Source organism: Rhinopithecus roxellana, chromosome 5 (assembly GCF_007565055.1).
Source record: "Rhinopithecus roxellana isolate Shanxi Qingling chromosome 5, ASM756505v1, whole genome shotgun sequence".
Lineage (NCBI taxonomy): Eukaryota > Metazoa > Chordata > Mammalia > Primates > Cercopithecidae > Rhinopithecus > Rhinopithecus roxellana.
Genome location: NC_044553.1, coordinates 67,623,109 through 67,644,322, shown reverse-complemented (window position 1 = coordinate 67,644,322; position 21,214 = coordinate 67,623,109). Strand labels below are relative to the sequence as shown.

Here is a 21,214-nt window from a genome sequence, read left to right as displayed (position 1 = left end):
CTCAAGCTTTAATATGCAGAAAAATCACCTGGGGATCATGTTAAAGTGCAGATTCTCATTTAGTAGGTCAGAAGGGGAGGAGGAACAAGATTCTGCTGTTTTCTGTCTCCACAGTTTTGCCAGGCACTAGTTCGAGTATTTTACTTGAATTAACTGATTTAATTCTCCCACCCCAATCCTATGGAACAAAGAGGCTAGCTAAGAATACATACTTTTCTTTTGGATAAGGTTCTGCTCTCACTGTAAATATCTTAATGAGATGACACATTTGAGAGATGATGTCCCTCCTGTGAAGTAGTTTTGCTCTAACATACCCCACAATCAATGGAAAATTCTACCTCTTATTTCTGGAAAGGTCAGGAATCAGACTTTTCAGCATATGGAGTTCTGCAGCTGTGAATACCTCAGCTGCAGTCCCTCAGTTAGTTTAGTGAGACTGATGACTTGAAGAAGGAATTTAGCTAAAAAAGATTTCCCTTTCTCCTCTCCAGAATACAAATGCCTAGGACAAGAATTAGACTGTGTCCTTTTTGTTTGTTTTTGTTTTTATTTTTTTGGCAAACTAACATTGAAATGCCTCCTTATTTGGAAGAATCCCACTCTGGATACCAAAGAGGGTTAGATTCTTGGCTGGGCGCGGTGGCTCACGCCTGTAATCCCAGCACTAATAATATAAAAATTAGCCAGGTGTGGTGGCGGGCGCCTGTAGTCCCAGCCACTCAGGAGGCTGAGGCAGAAGAATAGTTTGAACCCAGGAGGCTGAGATTGCAATGAGCCGAGAAGGTGTCACTGCACTCCAGCCTGGGCAACAGAGCAAGACTCCGTCTCAAATAAAAAAAAAAAAAAAGAGGGTTAGAGTCTTCCATCTCCAGGCACCCTGGAAGTGAGGGCTTAGACCAGTGAAGTTTGGCTGATGGAAGTCCTCCCCTGCAGGACTCTGAACCCTGGGAGAGGAACACAGAGACACAGGGAGATTTAGGGGTCTCCAAGGGGTGGCAGGGTTGCAGGAAAAAGGGTCCTTTGGCACAACATAGTATCTTGTGTCTACTGATTCCCAAATGGGTTTCTTCCCGGACATGCCTGAAGCCAGGCTCTCAAAAGGCTTGGTTTCCTTTGCTTTGGCCCTTTTTCTGAGCCTATTCTCCAGCTGTCTTGTGAATTCTATGAGGCACTAATATTATTTCCATAATTCCCTCTCTGATTAAGTTAACCAGAGTTGGTTTATTTTGCACTTAAGAACCCTCGCAATATATCCTCTGATCTATTTGCAGTTTTAATCTCAGGATGGAAGCATATGGGAGGCGAATGGGGATCCCTAATCTTTCTCATGCTGTTAGGGGGAAACAGGTGTGAACACATTGCTTCTGGGGTGGGCTCGTGTGTTTTAAATACATATATAACAAACTGAGATGTAAGTCACATACTATAACATTGCCCCTTTAAAAATATACAATACAGTGGGTTTTAGTATATTCGCAGAGCTTAGCACTCTTTATTCTGGTTAGTTTTTGTTTTGTCTTAAATAAAGCTCCTTTCAAGAGTTTCTCCAGACCCAAGGGATTACTCGGAATCTACACGACCTTCTCCTGCCGTGGCCTTACACGGAGCAATTCCAAGGGTTTCCTTTATAAATAACGTCGTATCTCCCTAATAGGAAGACGTCTGAGTAAGGTCACTTTTGGTGAGACATTTACAATCTCTCAACTCTACGCTCACTCAATTCACCTAATTTAACTCGAGTACCCCAACTCAATTCGCTCACTCACCGCAGACCCCGCCTCGGGACTGGGCCTTCCTGATTCGCTGGGACCGAGTGACGTCCTCAGATTGCGACTCTGGGAGTGGAGTGGGGGCCACGTGGTTATGTGGCTGGGCGGCCGCGGATGGTTCGGGGTTCTCGAACATTGGCGCTGCGACCTTCGGCGCCCTAGCTTTGCCAGGACTTGGAGTGGCTTTAAGGGCTCAATGGCAGAAACACTGTCTACCCAGGTTGGGACAGCGGGCGGGCTGAGGGCTCCGCATCAGCAAAACGGTGACGCTGGTGGCGACGCGAGGGTTGAGCCGACCCCGGGGTCCCCGAAGCCGGCTGGCCAGGAAGTGGAGCCGGCCCCAGTAGGCGGGGAGCATCCCTCGGCTGCAGCCCCGGGCCTGGGCAAGCGTAAGAAGCGACGGGGCGCAACCGGGGAGCGTGTCGTGCCGCCCCCGAAGAAGCGGCGGACCGGGGTGAGCTTCGGAGATGAGCACTTTGCAGAAACCAGTTATTACTTCGAGGGCGGCCTGCGTAAGGTGCGGCCCTATTACTTTGACTTCCGGACCTACTGCAAAGGTCGCTGGGTGGGCCACAGCTTGCTGCACGTCTTCAGCACCGAGTTCCGAGCTCAGCCCCTGGCCTACTACGAGGCCGCGGTCCGGGCGGGCCGCCTGCACCTCAACGAGAAGCCGGTGCAGGATCTCAACATCGTGCTCAAGGTGGAGTCCTGATGGGGCTGGCCAGAAGCGGGAGAGGAAAAGGGGCAGGGTTTTTTCTTGTTGTTGTTTTTGTTTTCTGTTGTTTTGTTTTTTAGGCTTAGTGAGGCATAGGTACTTGATTAAAATCACGTCAATTCTAGACAAGGAGCGGTGGCTCACGCCTGTAATCCCAGCACTATGGGAGGCCGAGGCGGGTGGATCACGGAGTCAGGAGATCGAGACCATCCTTTCTAACATGGTGAAACCCCCTCTCTACTAAAAATACAAAAAAATTAGCCGGGCATGGTGGTGGGCGCCTGTAGTCCCAGCTACTCGGGAGGCTGAGGCAGGAGAATGGCGTGAATCCGGGAGGCGGAGCTTACAGTGAGCCGAGATCGTGCCAGTGAGCTGAGATCCGGCCATTGCACTCCAGCCTGGGCAACAGATCGAGACTCCGTCTCAAAAAATGAAAAAAAAAAAAAAAAATCATGGCAATTCTAAAGCGTTCTCTTTCAATTGGAACACTCTTTTAGCCCCCGTTTCCCACCTCCACAAGTGGACAGCGGCTCTGTGCTTCAGGAGTCAGCCTGTTTATCCTCTTCCTCAAGGCAGCTTCCTTGTTTCCAAGGGACAGAAGTTGGAATTCTCATAATTCCTTTAAACACCGTCTTGTGGCAAGGGCACTGATCACTTTACCCTGCGTTGTAGATCTCCATGCAAATAGTAATAATAGGGGCTATCATTTATGTCTCTTTACTGTTTGCTGGGCACAAAGTTAAACATTGTATGTCCACCAACGTCTAATTCTAATGACAACCTTGTGAAGTAGGTATTGCTACTCCATTGCTCTGAGGAAACTAAGGAAACTTAGTTTCCTTAGTAACTAAGGTAAGGCCACAAACAGTGATACTACCAAAGCCTGTGTTCCTGTAACTACTACTTAAACTGTTTAACGTAGAGCCTGATATGTTAATAGAATTGTGAGATGTCAGGGATAGAGACTAGAATTGTTTAGTCCAGTGCTTTGACTCCTTTAAAATTCCATCACAGGTATGAGGTACCAGACACCCCTGTCAGAAGTAACACTGTTTACCTGTCAGTAACACTGGTTTACCATGGTTGTGAGTGGAGAAAAGGCGATTACAGCATTTGGGAAATGGATGGTTTTGGAGTAACTTGTTTCATTGATCAAGCGATTTGGGTCAATATATCATAAATTGATGAATTCCCTCTCCTATCCCGATTTCTAAAAGCACAGATCTGGTCTAACCCTCACATTCCACAGGAAATGAAGACCCAGAGAGGATAAATGACTTGCCCAAGAGCATGTCGCAAGCGAGTGGCAAATCCTGGTCTACAGCCCATATCCCTGGACTTAAACCTTAGTTTTGTTTGTTCAAGATCGTGGTCAGTGATGATTTATGGAGGTTTTTTCCTCCATTAAAAAAATTTTACCTTTATTATTTTTATTTATTTTTTCTTGAGACAGAGTCTTGCTCTGTCGCCTAGGATGGAGTGCAGTGGTGCGATCTCAGCTCACTGCAACCTCCGCCTCCCAGGTTCAAGTGATTCTCCTGCCTCGGCCTTCCAAGTAGCTGGGATTACAGGCGCCCGCCACCATGCCCGGCTAATTTTTGTGTTTTTAGTAGAGATGGAGTTTCACCGTGTTGGCCAGGATGGTCTTGATCTCTTGACCTTGTGATCCACCCACCTCAGCCTCCCAAAGTGCTGGGATTATAGGCATAAGCCACTGCGCCTGGCTAAAAAATTTTACTTTTAAAATACCTTTATTGTAGAGAAAATAACAATTAGCAAAACCAAAAATATTCCTAATCTCACCACCCAGAGATAACACAGTTAACATTTTTGCGTATGTCCTTCCAGTACTTTTTCAGTGCCAGCTATCTGCCTGTGTCTATATTTTTACAAAATGAGATCACACTCTGCACACTGCTTTTCTGCCCAAGAAGTGCTTTCACCATTTTTCCATGTCAGTAAGGAACAGGGGAAGCTGGGTATGAAGTTGACTGATTACAGGCTGCGGTCCCTGGGCTGACTTATTACCTATGTCTTTGACAGGACAATGATTTCTTGCGTAACACAGTGCACAGGCATGAGCCACCAGTCACAGCAGAGGCCATTCGCCTGCTAGCTGAGAACGAAGATGTGGTGGTTGTAGACAAGCCTTCCTCCATTCCCGTTCACCCCTGTGGCCGCTTCCGACACAACACAGTTATCTTCATCCTAGGCAAGGAGCACCAACTGAAGGAGTTACACCCCTTGCATCGGCTTGACCGCCTTACCTCAGGGGTGCTTATGTTTGCCAAGACAGCTGCAGTCTCTGAGAGAATTCACGAGCAGGTTCGGGACCGGCAGGTGAGTCAGGCTTTTGTCTCCACAGGCCACTTCTTGGGCTCACGAATGCTCTGTGTCAAAAGGGCATCACGGAGTTCTAAAGTGGTCCTTCATATTTATCTGGCAATCCTTCCTACCTTAAGGCAGGTCAACACCTAAAGTGCCACACGCAGGATATCTCATATGTTTCCAAAAAATCTTTAGAGATGGCATACACTGCCTCTCTTAGTAGTTTGCTATTTTGAAGCTTTAAAATGCTGACAAGGCCAGGCATGGTGGCTCACACCTGTAATCCCAGCATTTTGGGAGGCTGAGGCAGGAGGATAGCTTAAGCCCAGGAGGTTGAGACCAGCCTGGGCAAAATAGGGAGACCTGTCTCTACAAAAAAAAAAAAAAAAAAAAACAACTTACCCTGGCATGGTGGCACATGCCTGTGGTCCCAGCACCTTGAGAGGCTGAGGTAGGAGGATTGCTTGGCCATGGGAGGTTGTGGCTGCAGTGAGCCCTGATCGTGTCACTGCTCTCCAGCCTGAGCTATAGAGCAAGACTCTGTCTCAAAGAAATAAATTAACATAAGAAAATGCTGAGCAAGGCTTTTAAGATTATGAGAGAGCCTGCTTGGTGAAAAGATTCTAGATGTAGTTGGAAAAGGCTTGGGTAGAAGAGTTTAATGGTAATGATTGTTGTCCTGAGACTTGTAATTCTGAATCTGAATCATAATACATTTATTGAGTGCATACTCTATACCAGGCTTAGTATCAAGCACATTAGAGCCTAACTTACTGACTGCTTATCACAGCCCAATGAGGTAGATGGTTTTCTTTTCTTTTTTTTTTTCTTTCTTTTTTTTTTTTTGGAGATGGAGTTTCACTCTTGTTGCCCAGTCTGGAATGCAATGGTGCGATCCTGGCTCACTGCAACCTCCGTCTCCCGGGTTCAAGCGATTCTCCTGCCTCAGCCTCCCAGATAGCTGGGATTACAGGCATATGCCACCACGCCTGGTTAATTTTGTATTTTTTAGTAGAGACGGGGTTTCTCTATGTTGGTCAGGCTGGTCTCCAACTTTCGACCTCAGGTGATCCACCCGCCTCAGCCTCCCAAAGTGCTGGGATTACAGGTGTGAGTCACCGCACCCAGCCGGTAAATGCTTTTCTAATTTCACATTTTCTAGATGAGTTAGTCAGATTTAGAGGTTAAGTAATGTACCCAAGATCACAAAACTGGCAAATGGTAGAACTGGAGTTTGAATCTTCTGAGACTGGTCCTTATCACTCCACAACGGGTTTGGACTCCATGAATTTAGGCTTTGTACTGACTTTCTCCCTCTTCCCTCCTATGTAGCTGGAGAAGGAGTACGTGTGCCGGGTGGAAGGGGAGTTCCCCACTGAGGAAGTGACCTGTAAAGAACCCATCTTAGTGGTGTCTTACAAAGTAGGGGTGTGCCGTGTAGATACCCGGGGCAAGCCCTGTGAGACAGTGTTCCAGAGGCTAAGCTACAATGGCCAGTCCAGTGTGGTACGGTGCCGGCCACTCACAGGCCGCACACACCAGATTCGAGTCCACCTTCAGTTCTTGGGCCATCCCATTCTCAATGACCCCATCTACAACTCAGTTGCCTGGGGTCCCTCCCGAGGCCGGGGCGGCCGCATTCCCAAGACAGATGAGGAATTGCTACGGGACCTGGTAGCAGAGCACCAGGCCAAACAGAGCCTGGATGTGCTAGATCTCTGTGAGGGTGACCTGTCCTCAGGACTCACAGACTCTACGGCCCCCTCCTCAGAGTTGGGCAAGGACAGCCTGGAAGAGTTGGCTGCAGCTGCCCAGAAGATGGAGGAAGTAGCTGAGGCAGCCCCTCAGAAGTTGGACACAATAGCCTTGGCACCAGAGAAGGCAGTTGAAACAGATGTCATGAATCAAGAGGCAGACCCACTCTGTGCAGAGTGCCGGCTGGTTCGACAGGATCCCTTGCCCAAAGACCTTGTGATGTTCCTACATGCCCTACGCTATAAAGGGCCAGGCTTTGAGTACTTTTCACCGATGCCTGCCTGGGCACAGGATGACTGGCAAAAAGACTGAGGGGTGTGGCCAATGGAGGGATTGCTTCTTGGGTTGTGAAAGGATGGGCTATAGGGCAAGGGCTGACCCCATGGGCTGGTACTTGGGGTTTCTATAGGAGTGAGGTCGGGCTTCTAAAGAGACCTGCTCATACTTGCTACCTCCTTACAGTGGGAATTTGGAGATTTTTTGGTTTGTAAATATATCCCTTTTTCTAACATATTTTGTGTCTGGTTTTCTTCCTGCTTTTTTATTATTGATGTAAAATTCACGTAACATAAAATTAACCACTTTAACTGGCCAGGCACAGTGGCTCATGGCTATAACCCTAGTACTTTGGGAGGTAGAAGTGAAAGGATCATTGGAGTCCAGGAGTTCAAAGTTAAAGTGAACTGTGGGCCAGGCACGGTGGCTCACGCCTGTAATCCCAGCACTTTGGGAGGCCAAGGTCAGGAGATCAGGACCATGGTGAAACCCCGTCTACTAAAAATAAAAAAAATTAACCGGTCATGGTGGCAGGTGCCTGTAGTCCCAGCTACTCAGGAAGCTGAGGCAGGAGAATGGTGTGAACCCGGGAGGTGGAGCTTGCAGTGAGCCCAGATCGCGCCACTGCACTCCAGCCTGGGCGACAGAGTAAGACTCTGTCTCAAAAAAAAAAAAAAAAAAAAAGAAAGTGAACTGTGATTGTGCTGCTGCATTCCAGACCCTGGACAGGGTCTTTAAAAAAAAAAAAAAAAATTTAACCAATTTAAGATGTACAGCATAGTCACATTCAGTACATTCACAGTGTTGTACAACCGTAACCTCATCTATTTCCCAAAAGGAAACCTGTACCCGTTAAGTAAGTGGTCACTTTCCACTCCCCTTCCGCCAGCCTCTGGCAACCACTAATCTACTTTCTGTATGGATTTGCCTATTCTGGATATTTTATATAAATGGAATGATACAACGTGACCTTCTGTGTCTGTTTCCCTTGGCATAATGTTTTCAAGGTTTTTTCAACTTGTAGCATATATCAGTATCTCATTCTTTTTTTTTAATGGCAGAATCATCTGTTGTATGGATATACCATATTTTGTCTATCTATTCATCAATTGATGGACATTTGGGTTGTTTCCACCTTTTCGTTATTGTGAATAGTGCTGCTGTGAACATTGAATATGTTTTCAGTTCTTTTGCGTATATACCTCACAGTGGGAATTGCTGGGTCGTATGGTAATTCTTTGAGAATCCACCAAACTTCTCCACAGCAACTGAACCATTTTACATTGCCACCAGCATGCACGGGGGTTTCAATTTCCCTACATCTGCACCAACATTTGTTTTGTTTTGATTATATTCATCCTAGTAGGAGTGAGGTGGCATCTCATTCTGGGTTGTTAAGTCTTTTTGTTGTTGAGTGGAAGTGTTCTTTATATATTCTGGATGTGAGAGTCTTAGCAAAAAGACTAATCCCAACTTAAAAATGGGCAAAGGATTTGAATAGACATTTTTCCAAAGAAGATATACAAATGACCAGCTAGTATATGAAAAAAAAAAAGCTCAACATTATTAGTTATCAGGGAATGCAAATCAAAACTGTCATTATATAAGAATAGACATAGAGCGATGGAATAAAATCAAGACTCAAGAAATAAACCCATCTAAGGTCAATTGGTGTTTTTTTTTTTTTATTGTTTTGTTTTGTTTTTTTGGAGACGGAGTCTTGCTCAGTCACCCAGGCTGGAGTGCAGTGGCGCGATCTCGGCTCACTGCAAGCTCCGCCTCCCAGGTTGACGCCATTCTCCTGCCTTAGCCTCCCAAGTAGCTGGGACTACAGGCGCCCACCACCATGCCTGGCTAATTTTTTTGTATTTTTAGTAGACAGGGGGTTTCACCATGTTAGGCAGGATGGTCTCGATCTCCTGACCTCGTGATCCACCCGCCTCGGCCTCCCAAAGTGCTGGTATTACAGGTGTGAGCCACCGTGCCCAGCAATTGGTTTTTGACAAAAGTGCTAAGACTGTTCAGTGGGGGAGAGAATTGTCTTTTTTTGTTTTTTTGAGACAGTCTCGCTCTGTCTCCCAAGCTGCAGTGCTGTGGCGTGATCTCTGCTTACTGCAACTTCAGCCTCCCAGGTTCAAGCAATTCTGCCTCAGCTTCCCGAGTAGCTGGGATTACAGGCACATGCCACCACGCCTGGCTAATTTTTGTATTTTTAGTAGAGACAGGGTTTCACCATGTTGATCAGGCTGGTCTTGAACTTCTGACCTTGTGATCCGCCCGCCTCGGCCTCCCAAGGTGCTGGGATTACAGGCGTGAGCCATCGCGCCCGGCCCAAGAGAGAATAGTCTTAAACAAATTTCTTTTTTCTTAAACAGTTCATGCTGGGAAAACTGGGTATTCACATAAAAAAGAATAAAGTTAGACCCCCAGCTCGCATATACAAAAATAACTGAAAATAGGCCAAGGACCGTGGCTTACGCCTACAATCCCAACACTCTGGGAGGGCGAGGCAGGAGGCTCCCTTGAGGCCAGAAGTTTGAGAAGACCCTGGGCAACATAGCAAGACCTTATCTCTACAATAAATACATTAGCTGCCTGCGGTGGTGTAGCCCTAGGTACTTAGAAGGCTGAGGCAAGAGGATTAGTTGAGCCCAGGAATTTGAAGCTGCAATGAGCTGTAATGGTGCCACTGCATTCTAGCTTGGGTAACAGAGAGAACACATCTCTAAAGACAAACAGAAATGAAACAACAGAAAGCAGATCAAAGACATAAAGAGAACTAAAACTCTATAAGTCTTAGAAGAAAATACTGGGGTAAATCTTCAAGACCTTGGATTTGGCAATGGGTTCTTAGATAACAAAACCAAAAGAATAATCAATGAAATAAAAAATAAATTGCACTTTATCAAAATTAGAACTTTTGCAAATCAAAAGACACTATCGAAAAAGTGAAAAGACACCCTACAGAATGGGAGGAAATTCCAGAAGAGGAATAGTTGGGTATATGGTAATACTAATTTACATTTTTGGAGGAGCCTCCATACTGTTTTTCATAGTGTTTGCAGCATTTTACAATCCTACTGACAGTGCACAAGGGTCCGATTTCTTCACGTCCTCACCAACACTTGTCATTTTTTTCATTTTTTGATAGTGGCCATCATAATGGGTGTGAGATTATATCTCATTGTGATTTTGAGGTACATTTCTCTGATGATTACTGAGAACATCTTTTCATATGCTTGTTGGCAATTTTTATATCATCTTTGGAGAAATGTCTATCCAAGTTCTTTGCTCATTTTTTGATTGAGTTACAATTGTCTTTCAGTATCCATGGATGACTGGTTCTAGGATACTTCCACCTTTGCCCCAAGATACCAAAATTCATAGATGCTCAAGTGTCGTATAAAATGACGTATTATTTGCATATAAATGTCCTCTCATATACTTTGAATCATCTCTAGTTTACTTACTTTACCTAATACAAAGTAAATGCCATATAAATAGCTGTCATACTGTGCTGTTTAGGGAATAATAACAAGGGAAAAAAGTCTGTACATGTTCAGTACAGATGCAACCATAGATTTTTTTCCCAAATATTTTCAATCTAGGATTGGTTGAATCCACAGATGCAGAACCTATGGACATGGAGGGCCAATCGTATTTGATTTTTTTGTTGTTGAGCTGCAGGAGCCCTTTATGTATATTCTGGATATTAACTCATTATCAGATATATGCTTAGCACATATTTTCTCTTATTCCATAGGTTGTCTTTTCACTTTCTTGATTGTGTTCTTTGATGCATAGAAGTTTTAAAGTTTAATACAGTTCCATTTGTCTGTTTTTTGGTTTTATTTATTTATTATTTTAAAAATTTATTTATTTATTTTGAGACGGAGTCTTACTCTGTCGCCCAGGCTGGAGTTCAGTGGCCGGATCTCAGCTCACTGCAAGCTCCGCCTCCTGGGTTCACACCATTCTCCTGCCTCAGCCTCCTGGGTAGCTGGGACTTCAGGCGCCTGCCACCACGCCCAGCCCATTTTTTTGTATTTTTAGTAGAGATGGGGTTGCACCGTGTTAGCCTGATGGTCTTGACCTGCTGACCTTGTGATCCGCCCACCTTGGCCTCCCCAAAGTGCTGGGATTATAGGCGTGAGCCACCGCACCCAGCCTTTTTTTTTTTTTTTTTTTGAGACAATCTCATTCTGTCGCCAGGCTGGAGTGTGGTGACACAGTCTCGGCTCACTGCAACCTCCACCTCCTGGGCTCAAGCAGTTCTCCTTCCTCAGCCTCCCCAGTAGCTAGGACTACAGGTGCACGCCATCACGCCTGGCTAATTTTTGTATTTTTAGTAGAGATGGGGTTTCCCCACGTTGGTCAGGCTGGTCTCGAACTCCGGATCTCAAGTGATCTGCCCACATTGGCCTCCCAAAGTGCTGGGATTACAGGCGTGAACCACCATGCCTGGCCAGAATTGTTTTCTTAATTTCATGTTTAATTATTTATTCATTGATACTGTATAGAAATATGACCGATTTTTTGGCTGGGGGCAGTGGCTCATGCCTGTAATCCCAGCACTTTGGGAGGCTGAGGAGGGAGGGTGGATCACCTGAGGTCAGGAGTTCAAGACCAGCCTGGCCAACATGGCGAAATTTCATCTTTACTAAAACTACAAAAATTAGCCGGGTGTGGTGGCATGCACCTGTAGTCCTAGCTACTCGGGAGGCCGAGGCAGGAGAATCACTTGAACCCAGGAGGGAGAGGTTGCAGTGAGTCAAGATGGTGCCACTGCACTCCAGCCTGGGTGACAGAGTGAGATACTGTCTCTGAAAAAAAAAAAATGACTGATTTATGTATGTTGATTTTGCACTCTGCAATTTTGCTGAATTTGTTTATTCGCTTTTTTTGTGGATTCTTTAGGGATATATATTATATAATATACAAATTATACTGTATATTATATATTTTTTTATACATATATAATCCATATCATCTACAAATAGAGATAATGTTACTTCTTCCTTCCCAATTTGGATGCCTTTTGTTTCTTCTTCTTGTCTAATTGCTATGGATAGAACTTCCAGTACAATGTTGAATAGAAATAGCATAGGGAAAGTGGGTCTCCTTGTCTTGCTCCTGATCTTAGGCAGATAGTTTTCAGTCTTTCACCATTGTGTGTGATGTTACCTGTGGGCTTTTCATAAATGCCCTTGACCATACTGAGGACGTTCTTGGCCTGCATTTCTTTTTTTATTATTTTTAAAATTTTTTTGAGACAGAGTCTCGCTCTGTCGCCTAGCCTGGAGTGCAGCGGCACTGTGTTGGCTCACTACAACCTCCGTCTCCTGGGTTCAAGCAATTCTCCTGCCTCAGTCTCCCGAGTAGCTGGGATTACAGGTGCCCACCACCACATTCAGCTAATTTTTATATTTTTTAGTAGATATGGGGGTTTCACCATGTTGGCCAGGCTGGTCTTGAACTCCTGACCTCAGCTGATTCACCCACCTTGGCCTCCCAAATTGCTGGGATTACAGGTGTGAGCCACCACGCCCGGCCCTTGCCCTGCATTTCTGCTTGTTTCTTGCCCTACATTTCTGCCTGGACAGCCTTTGACCTCTGCTCAGGCAGAAACCTTTTCTTTCCTGTTCCTTCTGTTGTACACCTGTCACGTATTTCCCATTTTGTTGGAGTAGTCATAAAGAGAACCATGGATTTTTGTTTTCAGGTAACTTCAGGGTGAATAACAAAGGCTTATTCATACCAAATCCATTGCCTTTGACTAGAACATATGGAGCAGAAGTAGTGTAGGTGGGGAAAGCAATTGTGTTTATATTCTTTTAGTGGTTCATATTGGTCGTTAGCCACCTAGTATACGCCAAACATTATTTATTGCTAGGATACAGAGATGAATGGATGGCTCCTGCCCTGTTAGAACGCACATGATGAAATGTGCAAGGACAAAGGGAATCAGTGGAAATACGATATAATTCTGTCTGGAAGTACTAGCATAGATTTCCCAGAGAAAGGCATTTAACAGTGAGTTAGAATTTGCCTACTAGAGATATAAGAGAATTCCAGATAGTGGGGCGATTTGAGAGAAGGTAGTCATATTCTGTTATTCAACAAGAGGAGGAGACACTCAAGGAGAGCATTTAACCCTGGGGCTCTAGTATATGGCTGCCTATCACTTACTATTGAAGCTTTTTTTTTTTTTTTTGAGACGGAGTCTTGCTCTGTGGCCCAGGCTGGACTGCAGTGGCCAGATCTCAGCTCACGGCAAGCTCCGCCTCCCGGGTTTACGCCATTCTCCTGCCTCAGCCTCCCAAGTAGCTGGGACTACAGGCGCCCGCCACCTCACCCGGCTAGTTTTTTGTATTTTTTAGTAGAGATGGGGTTTCACCGTGTTGGCCAGGATGGTCTCGATCTCCTGACCTCGTGATCTGCCCGTCTCGGCCTCCCAAAGTGCTGGGATTACAGATTTGAGCCACCGTGCCTGGCCTTTTTTTTTTTAATTTGAGACAGAGTCTCACTCTGTCACCAGGCTGAAGTGCAGTGGCACAATCTCAGCTCACCGCAACCTCCACCTCCCAGGTTCAAGCAATTCTCCCGCCTCAGTCACCTGAGTAGCTGGGACTATAGGCGCACATCACCACGCCCAGCTAATTTTTGTATTTTTAGTAAAGACAGGGTTTCACCATGTTGATCAGGCTGGTCTCAAACTCCCAACCTTAGGTGATCCGCCCACCTCGGCCTCCCAAAGTGTTGGGATTACAGACGTGGGCCACTGCACCCGGCCTATTGAAGCCCTTGAGTGGCTCTCGTATTACAAGGCATAGAAACAAACCCAGTAATACGGGCTTCTCATGGATCTGAGTATTTGCTCAGCTTCAGGAAAACCCTATCTCCATTCCATGAGCCAGCCAACTCCTCTTATCACTGAGAACCTCCATAACTCAGGAGCTGTGGGCTCCTAGGACTGGGAAGAATCAGGTATCCAATAAAATGACTCATATGGCAGATATTTGAGAGTCAACTATGTGCTGGATTCACACTAGGCTCTGGGTGTATAATGGTGAGTAAGACAAATGCGGTCTCCACTCTTATGAAGTGTACAGTCTGAATGTCCAGCACAATGTGGGAAAGTAAACAGTAAACAATGTGGTAAATGTTCTGTGTGACAGGAGGAGGAGGGAGGCACACCTAGTGTGGTTCCTTCTGGGATCCCAGGGTTCTGAATGGGAGCATTAACATCTGTCCATTTTCTATCTCACTTCCTCAGTTCTGAATTTTACCCTCTCTAGTGCTGTTTATCCTATTCTCAGTATTTCAGAGGTTCTTGAGCTAGAGACACACGGATGGGCTTGAGAGGATCCCTGGATCTCTTGAAATGTTAAGGAAAATTTTGTATATGTGTATACTTTTCTGAGGAGAGTCTATATATTAATACCGCAACAGATCTTTTAAAGCTGCATTGTCCAATGCTAGACACATATGGCTATTTAATTAAAATTAAATAAAATTTAAAATGCATGGGAAGCCGAGGCAGGTGGATGACTTGAGTCCAGCAGTTCGAGACCAGCCTGGCCAATATGGTGAAACCCCGTCTCTACTAAAAATATAAAAATTAGCCAGGCATGGTTGCCTGTGCCTGTAATCCCAGTTACTCAGGAGGCTGAGGCAGGAGAATCGCTTGAAGCTGAGAGGTGGAGGTTGCAGTGAGCCGAGATCGTGCCACTGCACTCCAGTCTGGGCAACAGAATGACTATCTCATAAAATGCAGGCCGGGCATGGTGGCTCACGCCTGTAATCGCAGCACTTTGGGAGACTGAGGCAGGCGGAATGCCTGAGCTCAGGAGTTCGAAACCAGCATAGGCAACATGGTGAAACCCTGTCTCTACTAAAAATACAAAAAAATTAGCCAGGCGTGGTGGCAGGTGCCTCTAATCCCAACTACTTGGGAGGCTCAGGCAGGAGAATTGCTGGAACCCGGGAGGCAGAGGTTGCAGTGAGCTGAGATGGCGCCACTGCACTCCAGCCTGGGCTACAGAGCAAAACTCTGTCTCAAAAAAATAAAAATAAAAATAAGCTGGGCGCAGTGGCTCATGCCTGTAATCCCAGCACTTTGGGAGGCTGAGGCAGAGAATTGCTTGAATCTGGGAGGCAGACGTTGCAGTGAGCTGAGATCGCGCCACTGCACTCCAGGCTGGGGACAGAGCGAGACTCTGTCTCTAAATAAATAAACATAAAAATGAAACAAAATGTAGTTTTTCTGCTGCATTTGCTCCATTCCCAGTGTTCAAATCCACTTGGTCTAGTGGCCACCATATTGGACAGCACAGATACAGAACACTTCCATCACCTAGCAAAGTTCTACTGGGTGGCATTGCTGCAAAGGATCTCTACACAAAATAAGAGTTCCTAACTACAATTACTCCACTAGTCTGCAGACGCCTAAAAAACAGGCTGTGTGTGTGTGTGTGTGTTCTTCTATCTTGCACATACTAATCAAGTAATTGGTCTCTCTGTGTTAATTAAACGCTGTTCCTGGGGGTACTGCGTCCGAAGTTGGTTCCTTCGGGTGGGTTCTTGGTCTCCCTGACTTCAAGAATGAAGTCACAGGCCGGGCGCGGTGGCTCAAGCCTGTAATCCCAGCACTTTGGGAGGCCGAGACGGGCGGATCACGAGGTCAGGAGATCGAGACCATCCTGGCTAACATGGTGAAACCCCGTCTCTACTAAAAATACAAAAAAACTAGCCGGGCGAGGTGGCGGGCGCCTGTAGTCCCAGCTACTCGGGAGGCTGAGGCAGGAGAATGGCGTGAACCCGGGAGGCGGAGCTTGCAGTGAGCTGAGATCCGGCCACTGCACTCCAGCCTGGGCGACAGAGCGAGACTCCGCCTCAAAAAAAAAAAAAAAAAAAAAAAAAAAAAGAATGAAGTCACAGACCTTCTGGGTGAGTGTTACAGCTCTTAAAGGTGGCACGAACCCAAAGAGTGAGCAGCAACAAGACATTGTGAAGAGCAAAAGAACACAGCTTCCACAGACCTTCTGGGTGAGTGTTACAGCTTTTAAAGGTGGCACGGACACAGAGATTGAGCAGCAGCAAGACTTATTGTGAAGAGTGAAAGAACACAGCTTCCACAGCATGGAAGGGGAGCCCAGCGGATTGCCACTGCTGGATTCTGGAGGGGCTGTGGGTGGCCAGCTTTTATTCCCTTATTTGTCCCTGCCCATGTCTTGCTGATTGGTCCATTTTACAGAGTGCTGATTGGTCCATTTTACAGAGTGCTGATTGGTGCGTTTACAATCCTTTAGCTAGACACAGAGACCTGATTGGTGCGTTTTTACAGAGTGCTGATTGGTGCATTTACAATCCTTTAGCTAGACACAGAGCGCTGATTGGTGCATTTTTACAGAGTGCAGATTGGTGTGTTTACAATTTTCTAGCTAGACAGAAAAGTTCTCCAAGTCCCCACTGACCCAGGAAGTCCAGCTGGCTTCACCTTTCACTAGAATGTTAATAGAAAACCTGTGACAAAGGTACTGCCTGTAAGGAGCTCAGGTTGAATCTAGTTGGCCTTTGCTATGGTTAACAGCTGGCTGTTCTTGAAGGTGTTTTTTGTCCTTATAAAATGGTATCCTTTTGGCTGGGCGTGGTGGCTCATGCCTGTAATCCTAGCACTTTGGGAGGCCAAGGTGGGCGGATTGCCTGAGCTCAGGAGTTCCAGACTATCTTGGGCAACACGGTGAAACTCCGTCTCTACTAACATACAAAATAAATTAGCTGGGCGTGGCAGTGTGTGCCTGTTGTTCCAGCTACTCAGGAGGCTGAAGCAGAATTACTTGAATCTGGGAGGCAGAGGTTGCAGTGAGCCGAGATCGCGCCACTGCACTCCAGCCTGGGCAAGAGAGCAAGACTCTGGCTCTTAAAAAAAAAAAAAAAAGGGTATCCTTTTTAAACTTTTATTGTAGCCCCCTTCCCTTACCCCTACACTGGAGGTAACCACTATTAATAACTAAGGGGTCTCAAAGGGGTGGGGGTGAGGCAGGAGAATAGGGTCTGGAGGCAGGGAACCTGAGGCCATTTCACACTGACTTCCTAGAACTAAATTGATAGGAAAGCCCTAACTTTCCACTCCTAAGTAACAAAAGGACCAGAGGTTACTCCCTTTGCAAACCCCCAACTTTTCTCCCTGGCAGATGGGAAGTTGAAAGTACCTCCGATTGGTTGCTTTTTGCAACCGATCAGATGTTTGCATGGGAGTGTGACCTTTGTAACATCACTTCAGCCTCTGATTGGTTGCTGTCTGCAACCAATCGAACTGATTGCTGGCCAAGTCTTCCTTTGCATAGAAGTGCAACTTTGTAACTTCACTTTAGCCTCTGATTGGTTGCCTTCTGCAACCATGAGGTGAACACCACGTGGCCAACGGGAAACCTCTAGGGGCTATTTGGCCCCGAGAAGATTCTGTATTGGGGGCCCTTGAGCCACTGCTTGGCCCACTCCCACACTGTGGAGTGTACTTTAATTTTCAATAAATCCCTGCCTTCATTTCGTTCCTTTCGCTGCTTCATTCTTTCCTTACTTTGCTGTGCATTTTGTCCAACTCTTTGTTCAAAACGCCAAGAACCTAGACAACTTGCAGTCAAGACCCTCTAGTGCTAACGGGGAGGGGGAAAAATGATAAAAATTATTAAGGGTTCTCCTGCCTGTTTTCTACTCATAGATACACAAATCTATATGTATTTCCTTTAATAAAAATGAGATCATGCCATACAAATTGTTCTGCAACATGATTTTTTTTTTTTTTTTAAGACGAAATCTCTCTGTCACCCAGGCTGGAGTGCAGTGGTGCAATCTTGTCTTACTGTAACTTCCGCCTCCCAGGTTCAAGCAATTCTGCCTCAGCCTCCCGAGTAGCTGGGACTACAGGCGCACACCGCCATGCCCGGCTAATTTTTTTTGTATTTTTAGTACAGATGGAGTTTCAACATATTGGCCAGGCTGGTCTCAAACTCCTGACTATGTGATCTGCCCACCTCAGTCTCCCAAAGTGCTGGGATTACAGGCGTGAGCCACCGTGCCCGGACTTAATTTTTTTTTTTTTTAATAGCTGCATTGTGTTCTATTGTACTGCAGTCTATCTCCTGTTGCTGGAATTTTAGGTATTTGCAGTTTTTCACTATTCTCAAACCATAGTAAACATCCTTATACCCTTCCACACTTGTAGCATAGTTTCTACAGGACAGTTTTTTTAGTGTAATTATGGGGTCAATGGCTTTAAATATGAATAGGTAATAGGAAACTGCCCTCCAAAAAGATTATACCAATTTTCATTCTCTCCAGTCATGTGAGAGGCTGAGGCAGCTGAATGCAGCAACTGAAAATGCAGCTGGTCCAGCAGCTGCATTTTTCAAGGTTGGCATTAGTTCCAGCCAGGGGTTGGAAACGTGGGTTTTCCTGAATGTCTGTATCTTTTCATGGACGACCTAGACTTGCTTGAGTTAATCTTGCTTCCAAAGACTTGAGAGAAAATGGACTCATTTCAAAGCCTTTTCAAGGTTTGGATGATGATCCTCAAGACTCACACATTCTAGAACATACGATTATTGAAATCCAAAGATAGAAGCAGAGGAGCCATGGAATGTGACCAGTTTTTAGTTGGATAAGTTTACTGTGGTCCTGACGAGGTATCATCACCAAAGGCACTCATTCTGCTTAGAACACTGTCTTGTACATGGTGAACAATATTGTCTATGATTATGATTATTGTTTTCTTCCCCTCCAAGTCCTCTGCCACCCTCTTCATTTGAAGCTTCTCCACGTTTTCAAAACTGCAACATTTTTGTCAGCCATTAACTAGGTGAAAACAGTTAAGAATTGCCTACTATGCCGGGCGCGGTGGCTCAAGCCTGTAATCCCAGCACTTTGGGAGGCCGAGACGGGCGGATCACGAGGTCAGGAGATCGAGACCATCCTGGCTAATACGGTGAAACCCTGTCTCTACTTAAAAATACAAAAAAAAAAACCTAGCCGGGCGACGAGGCGGGCGCCTGTAGTCCCAGCTACTCGGGAGGCTGAGGCAGGAGAATGGCGTAAACCCGGGAGGCGGAGCTTGCAGTGAGCTGAGATCCGGCCACTGCACTCCAGCCTGGGTGGCAGAGCAAGACTCTGTCTCAAAAAATAAAATAAAATAAAATAAAAATTATTAAAAAAAAAAAAATTGCCTACTAAAGTTGAACACGCACATAACCAGTGACTCTACTTCTAGCTGTCTACCAACAGAAACACTGTACATGTGCCCCAAGAGACATATAAAAACAGTCACAGCAGTGTTCTTGCAGCAAAAAAAGGGAGATAAAAAAAAATCCATCAGTAAGAGAATGGATACCTAATTGTATGCTCAATTGTAAACTAATCAGCAGTGAAAATGAATGAATTATATGGATAAAACAGTGTCCAGTGACAGAGTCACAGATGAATACATTATATAAAATGAATACATTATATAAAATTCAAAAACAGACAAAACATATTTAAGACTACAAATATGTATAAATATGTATATTTGGTAAGAAAAACAAGAGGATGATTAACATGAAATTCAGAAAAATAGTTATCTTTGCCGGACATGGTGGCTCACGCCTGGAATCCCAGCCCTTTGGGAGGCCAAGGCGGGCAGATCACGAGGTCAGGAGATTGAGACTATCTTGGCTGACACGGTGAAACCCCGTCTCTACTAAAAATACAAAAATTAGCCAGGCGTGGTGACACGCGCCTGCAATCCCAGCTACACAGGAGGCTGAGGCAGGAGAATCGCTTGAACCCGGGAGGGGGAGGTTGCAGTGAGCCGAGATCGCACCACTGCACTCCAGTCGCGGCAACAGAGCCAAACTCTGTCTCAAACAAACAAAACAAACAAACAAAAAGTAGTTATCTTTTTTCTTTTCTTTTTTTTTTTTTTTGAGACGGAGTCTCACTCTGTCGCCCTGGCTGGAGTGCAGTGGCCGGATCTGGGCTCACTGTAACCTCCGCCTCCCGGGTTCAAGCGATTCTCCTGCCTCAGCCTCCCGAGTACCTGGGATTATAGGCGCTCGCCACCACGCCCGGCTAATCTTTTGTATTTTTTGTATTTTTTTTTTTTTTTTTTTTTTAGTAGAGACAGGGTTTCACCATGTTGGCGCGGCTGGTCTCAAACTCCTGACCTCGTGATCCGCCCACCTCGGCCTTCCAAAGTGCTGAGATTACAGGCCTGAGCCACTGTGCCCGGCCAAAGTAGTTATCTTTTTGGTGGGAGGATGCCTCCAGGAAGGGATACACAGGAAGCATCAAAGGTGCTAGTAATCTGCCACCTTCCAAGAGGGTAGGAAAAAAAAATAAAAATAATTTTTAAATATAGAAACAAAGGGGCTGGTAATGTTCCAGCTCTCAAGCTGGGTTGTGTATATACAGCATTGCTTTTTTTGTTGTTGTTGTTGCTTGCTTGCTTTTTTTTTTTTTCTTTCTTTCTTTTTTTTTTTTCAGAGACAAGGTCCTGCTCTGTTGCCCAGGCTAGAGTGCAGCGGCACGATCATGGCTCACTGTAGTCTCGACCTCCCAGATTCAAGTGATCCTCCCACTTCAGCCTCTTGAGTAGCTGGGACCACAGGCATATACCACCACGCCCAGCTAATTTTTACATTTTTGGTAGAGACAGGGTTTTGCCATGTTTCTCAGGCTGGTCTGGAACTCTTGGGCTCAAGTGATTCACCTATTTGAGCCTCTTGAGTAGCTGAGAATATAGGTGCATACCACCACACCTGGCTAATTTTTAATTTTTTATAGAGACAGGGTTTCACTGTGTTACCTAGGCTGGTCTGGAACTACTGGCCTCAAGCGATCCTCCCCCACCTTGGCCTCTGAAAGTGCTGGGATTACATGTGTGAGCCACTGCACCTGGCCTTATTATTGTTATTTTTAAACTGTACAGGCATATTACATTACATATGTACATATTGTATCATTGTGTAATACTATCAAGATGAAACGTTCAAACAAGTATTAAAATATCTTACCTCTTTTTTTAACCTTTGGTTATCTCTGAAATAGTGACTCTCCTCTTTCAGTCTCACTGCACAACTCTTTAAGATCCATTTGACCTTCGCATAGCTGGTGGGTGCTACTCCAAAGTGCCTAGACCATGGGTCGTTTTTCACCAGTGATGGAAACATAACACCATACACCTAGTATTTTGGAAACTAAATGATAAGCAATAATTAATAATTTGCAAAAATGGGCCGGGCGCGGTGGCTCATGCCTGTAATCCCAGCACTCTGGGAGGCCGAGGCGGGTGGATCACGAGGTCAGGAGATCGAGACCATCTTGGCTAACATGG

The 21,214-nt window shown here is 45.6% G+C and overlaps 1 protein-coding gene across 2 annotated transcripts; it reads left to right on the top strand.

Annotated features, from left to right (window-relative positions):
* Positions 1-1,824: 1,824 nt before the first annotated feature.
* Positions 1,825-7,079, top strand: RPUSD2 (RNA pseudouridine synthase domain containing 2). Of its 2 annotated transcripts, none has more exons than XM_030931566.1 (3): positions 1,825-2,286; positions 4,528-4,824; positions 6,145-7,079. In XM_030931566.1, exons 1-3 carry the CDS (start codon positions 1,864-1,866, stop codon positions 6,877-6,879), a joined length of 1,455 nt encoding a protein of 484 aa, XP_030787426.1. In that variant the 5' UTR covers positions 1,825-1,863; the 3' UTR covers positions 6,880-7,079. The 2 variants fall into 2 exon arrangements, with proteins under 2 accessions (XP_030787426.1, XP_010358066.1); XM_010359764.2 differs by having other exon boundaries at positions 1,825-2,469.
* The last annotated feature ends 14,135 nt before the right edge of the window (positions 7,080-21,214 follow it).

Coding starts and splice junctions, on each gene's coding strand:
- RPUSD2 (XM_010359764.2), top strand. CDS start 1,864: ATGTGGCTGGGCGGCCGCGGATGGTTCGGGGTTCTCGAACATTGGCGC. Junction 2,470..4,527: donor ATCTCAACATCGTGCTCAAG/GTGGAGTCCTGA, acceptor TGTCTTTGACAG/GACAATGATTTCTTGCGTAA. Junction 4,825..6,144: donor AGCAGGTTCGGGACCGGCAG/GTGAGTCAGGCT, acceptor CCTCCTATGTAG/CTGGAGAAGGAGTACGTGTG.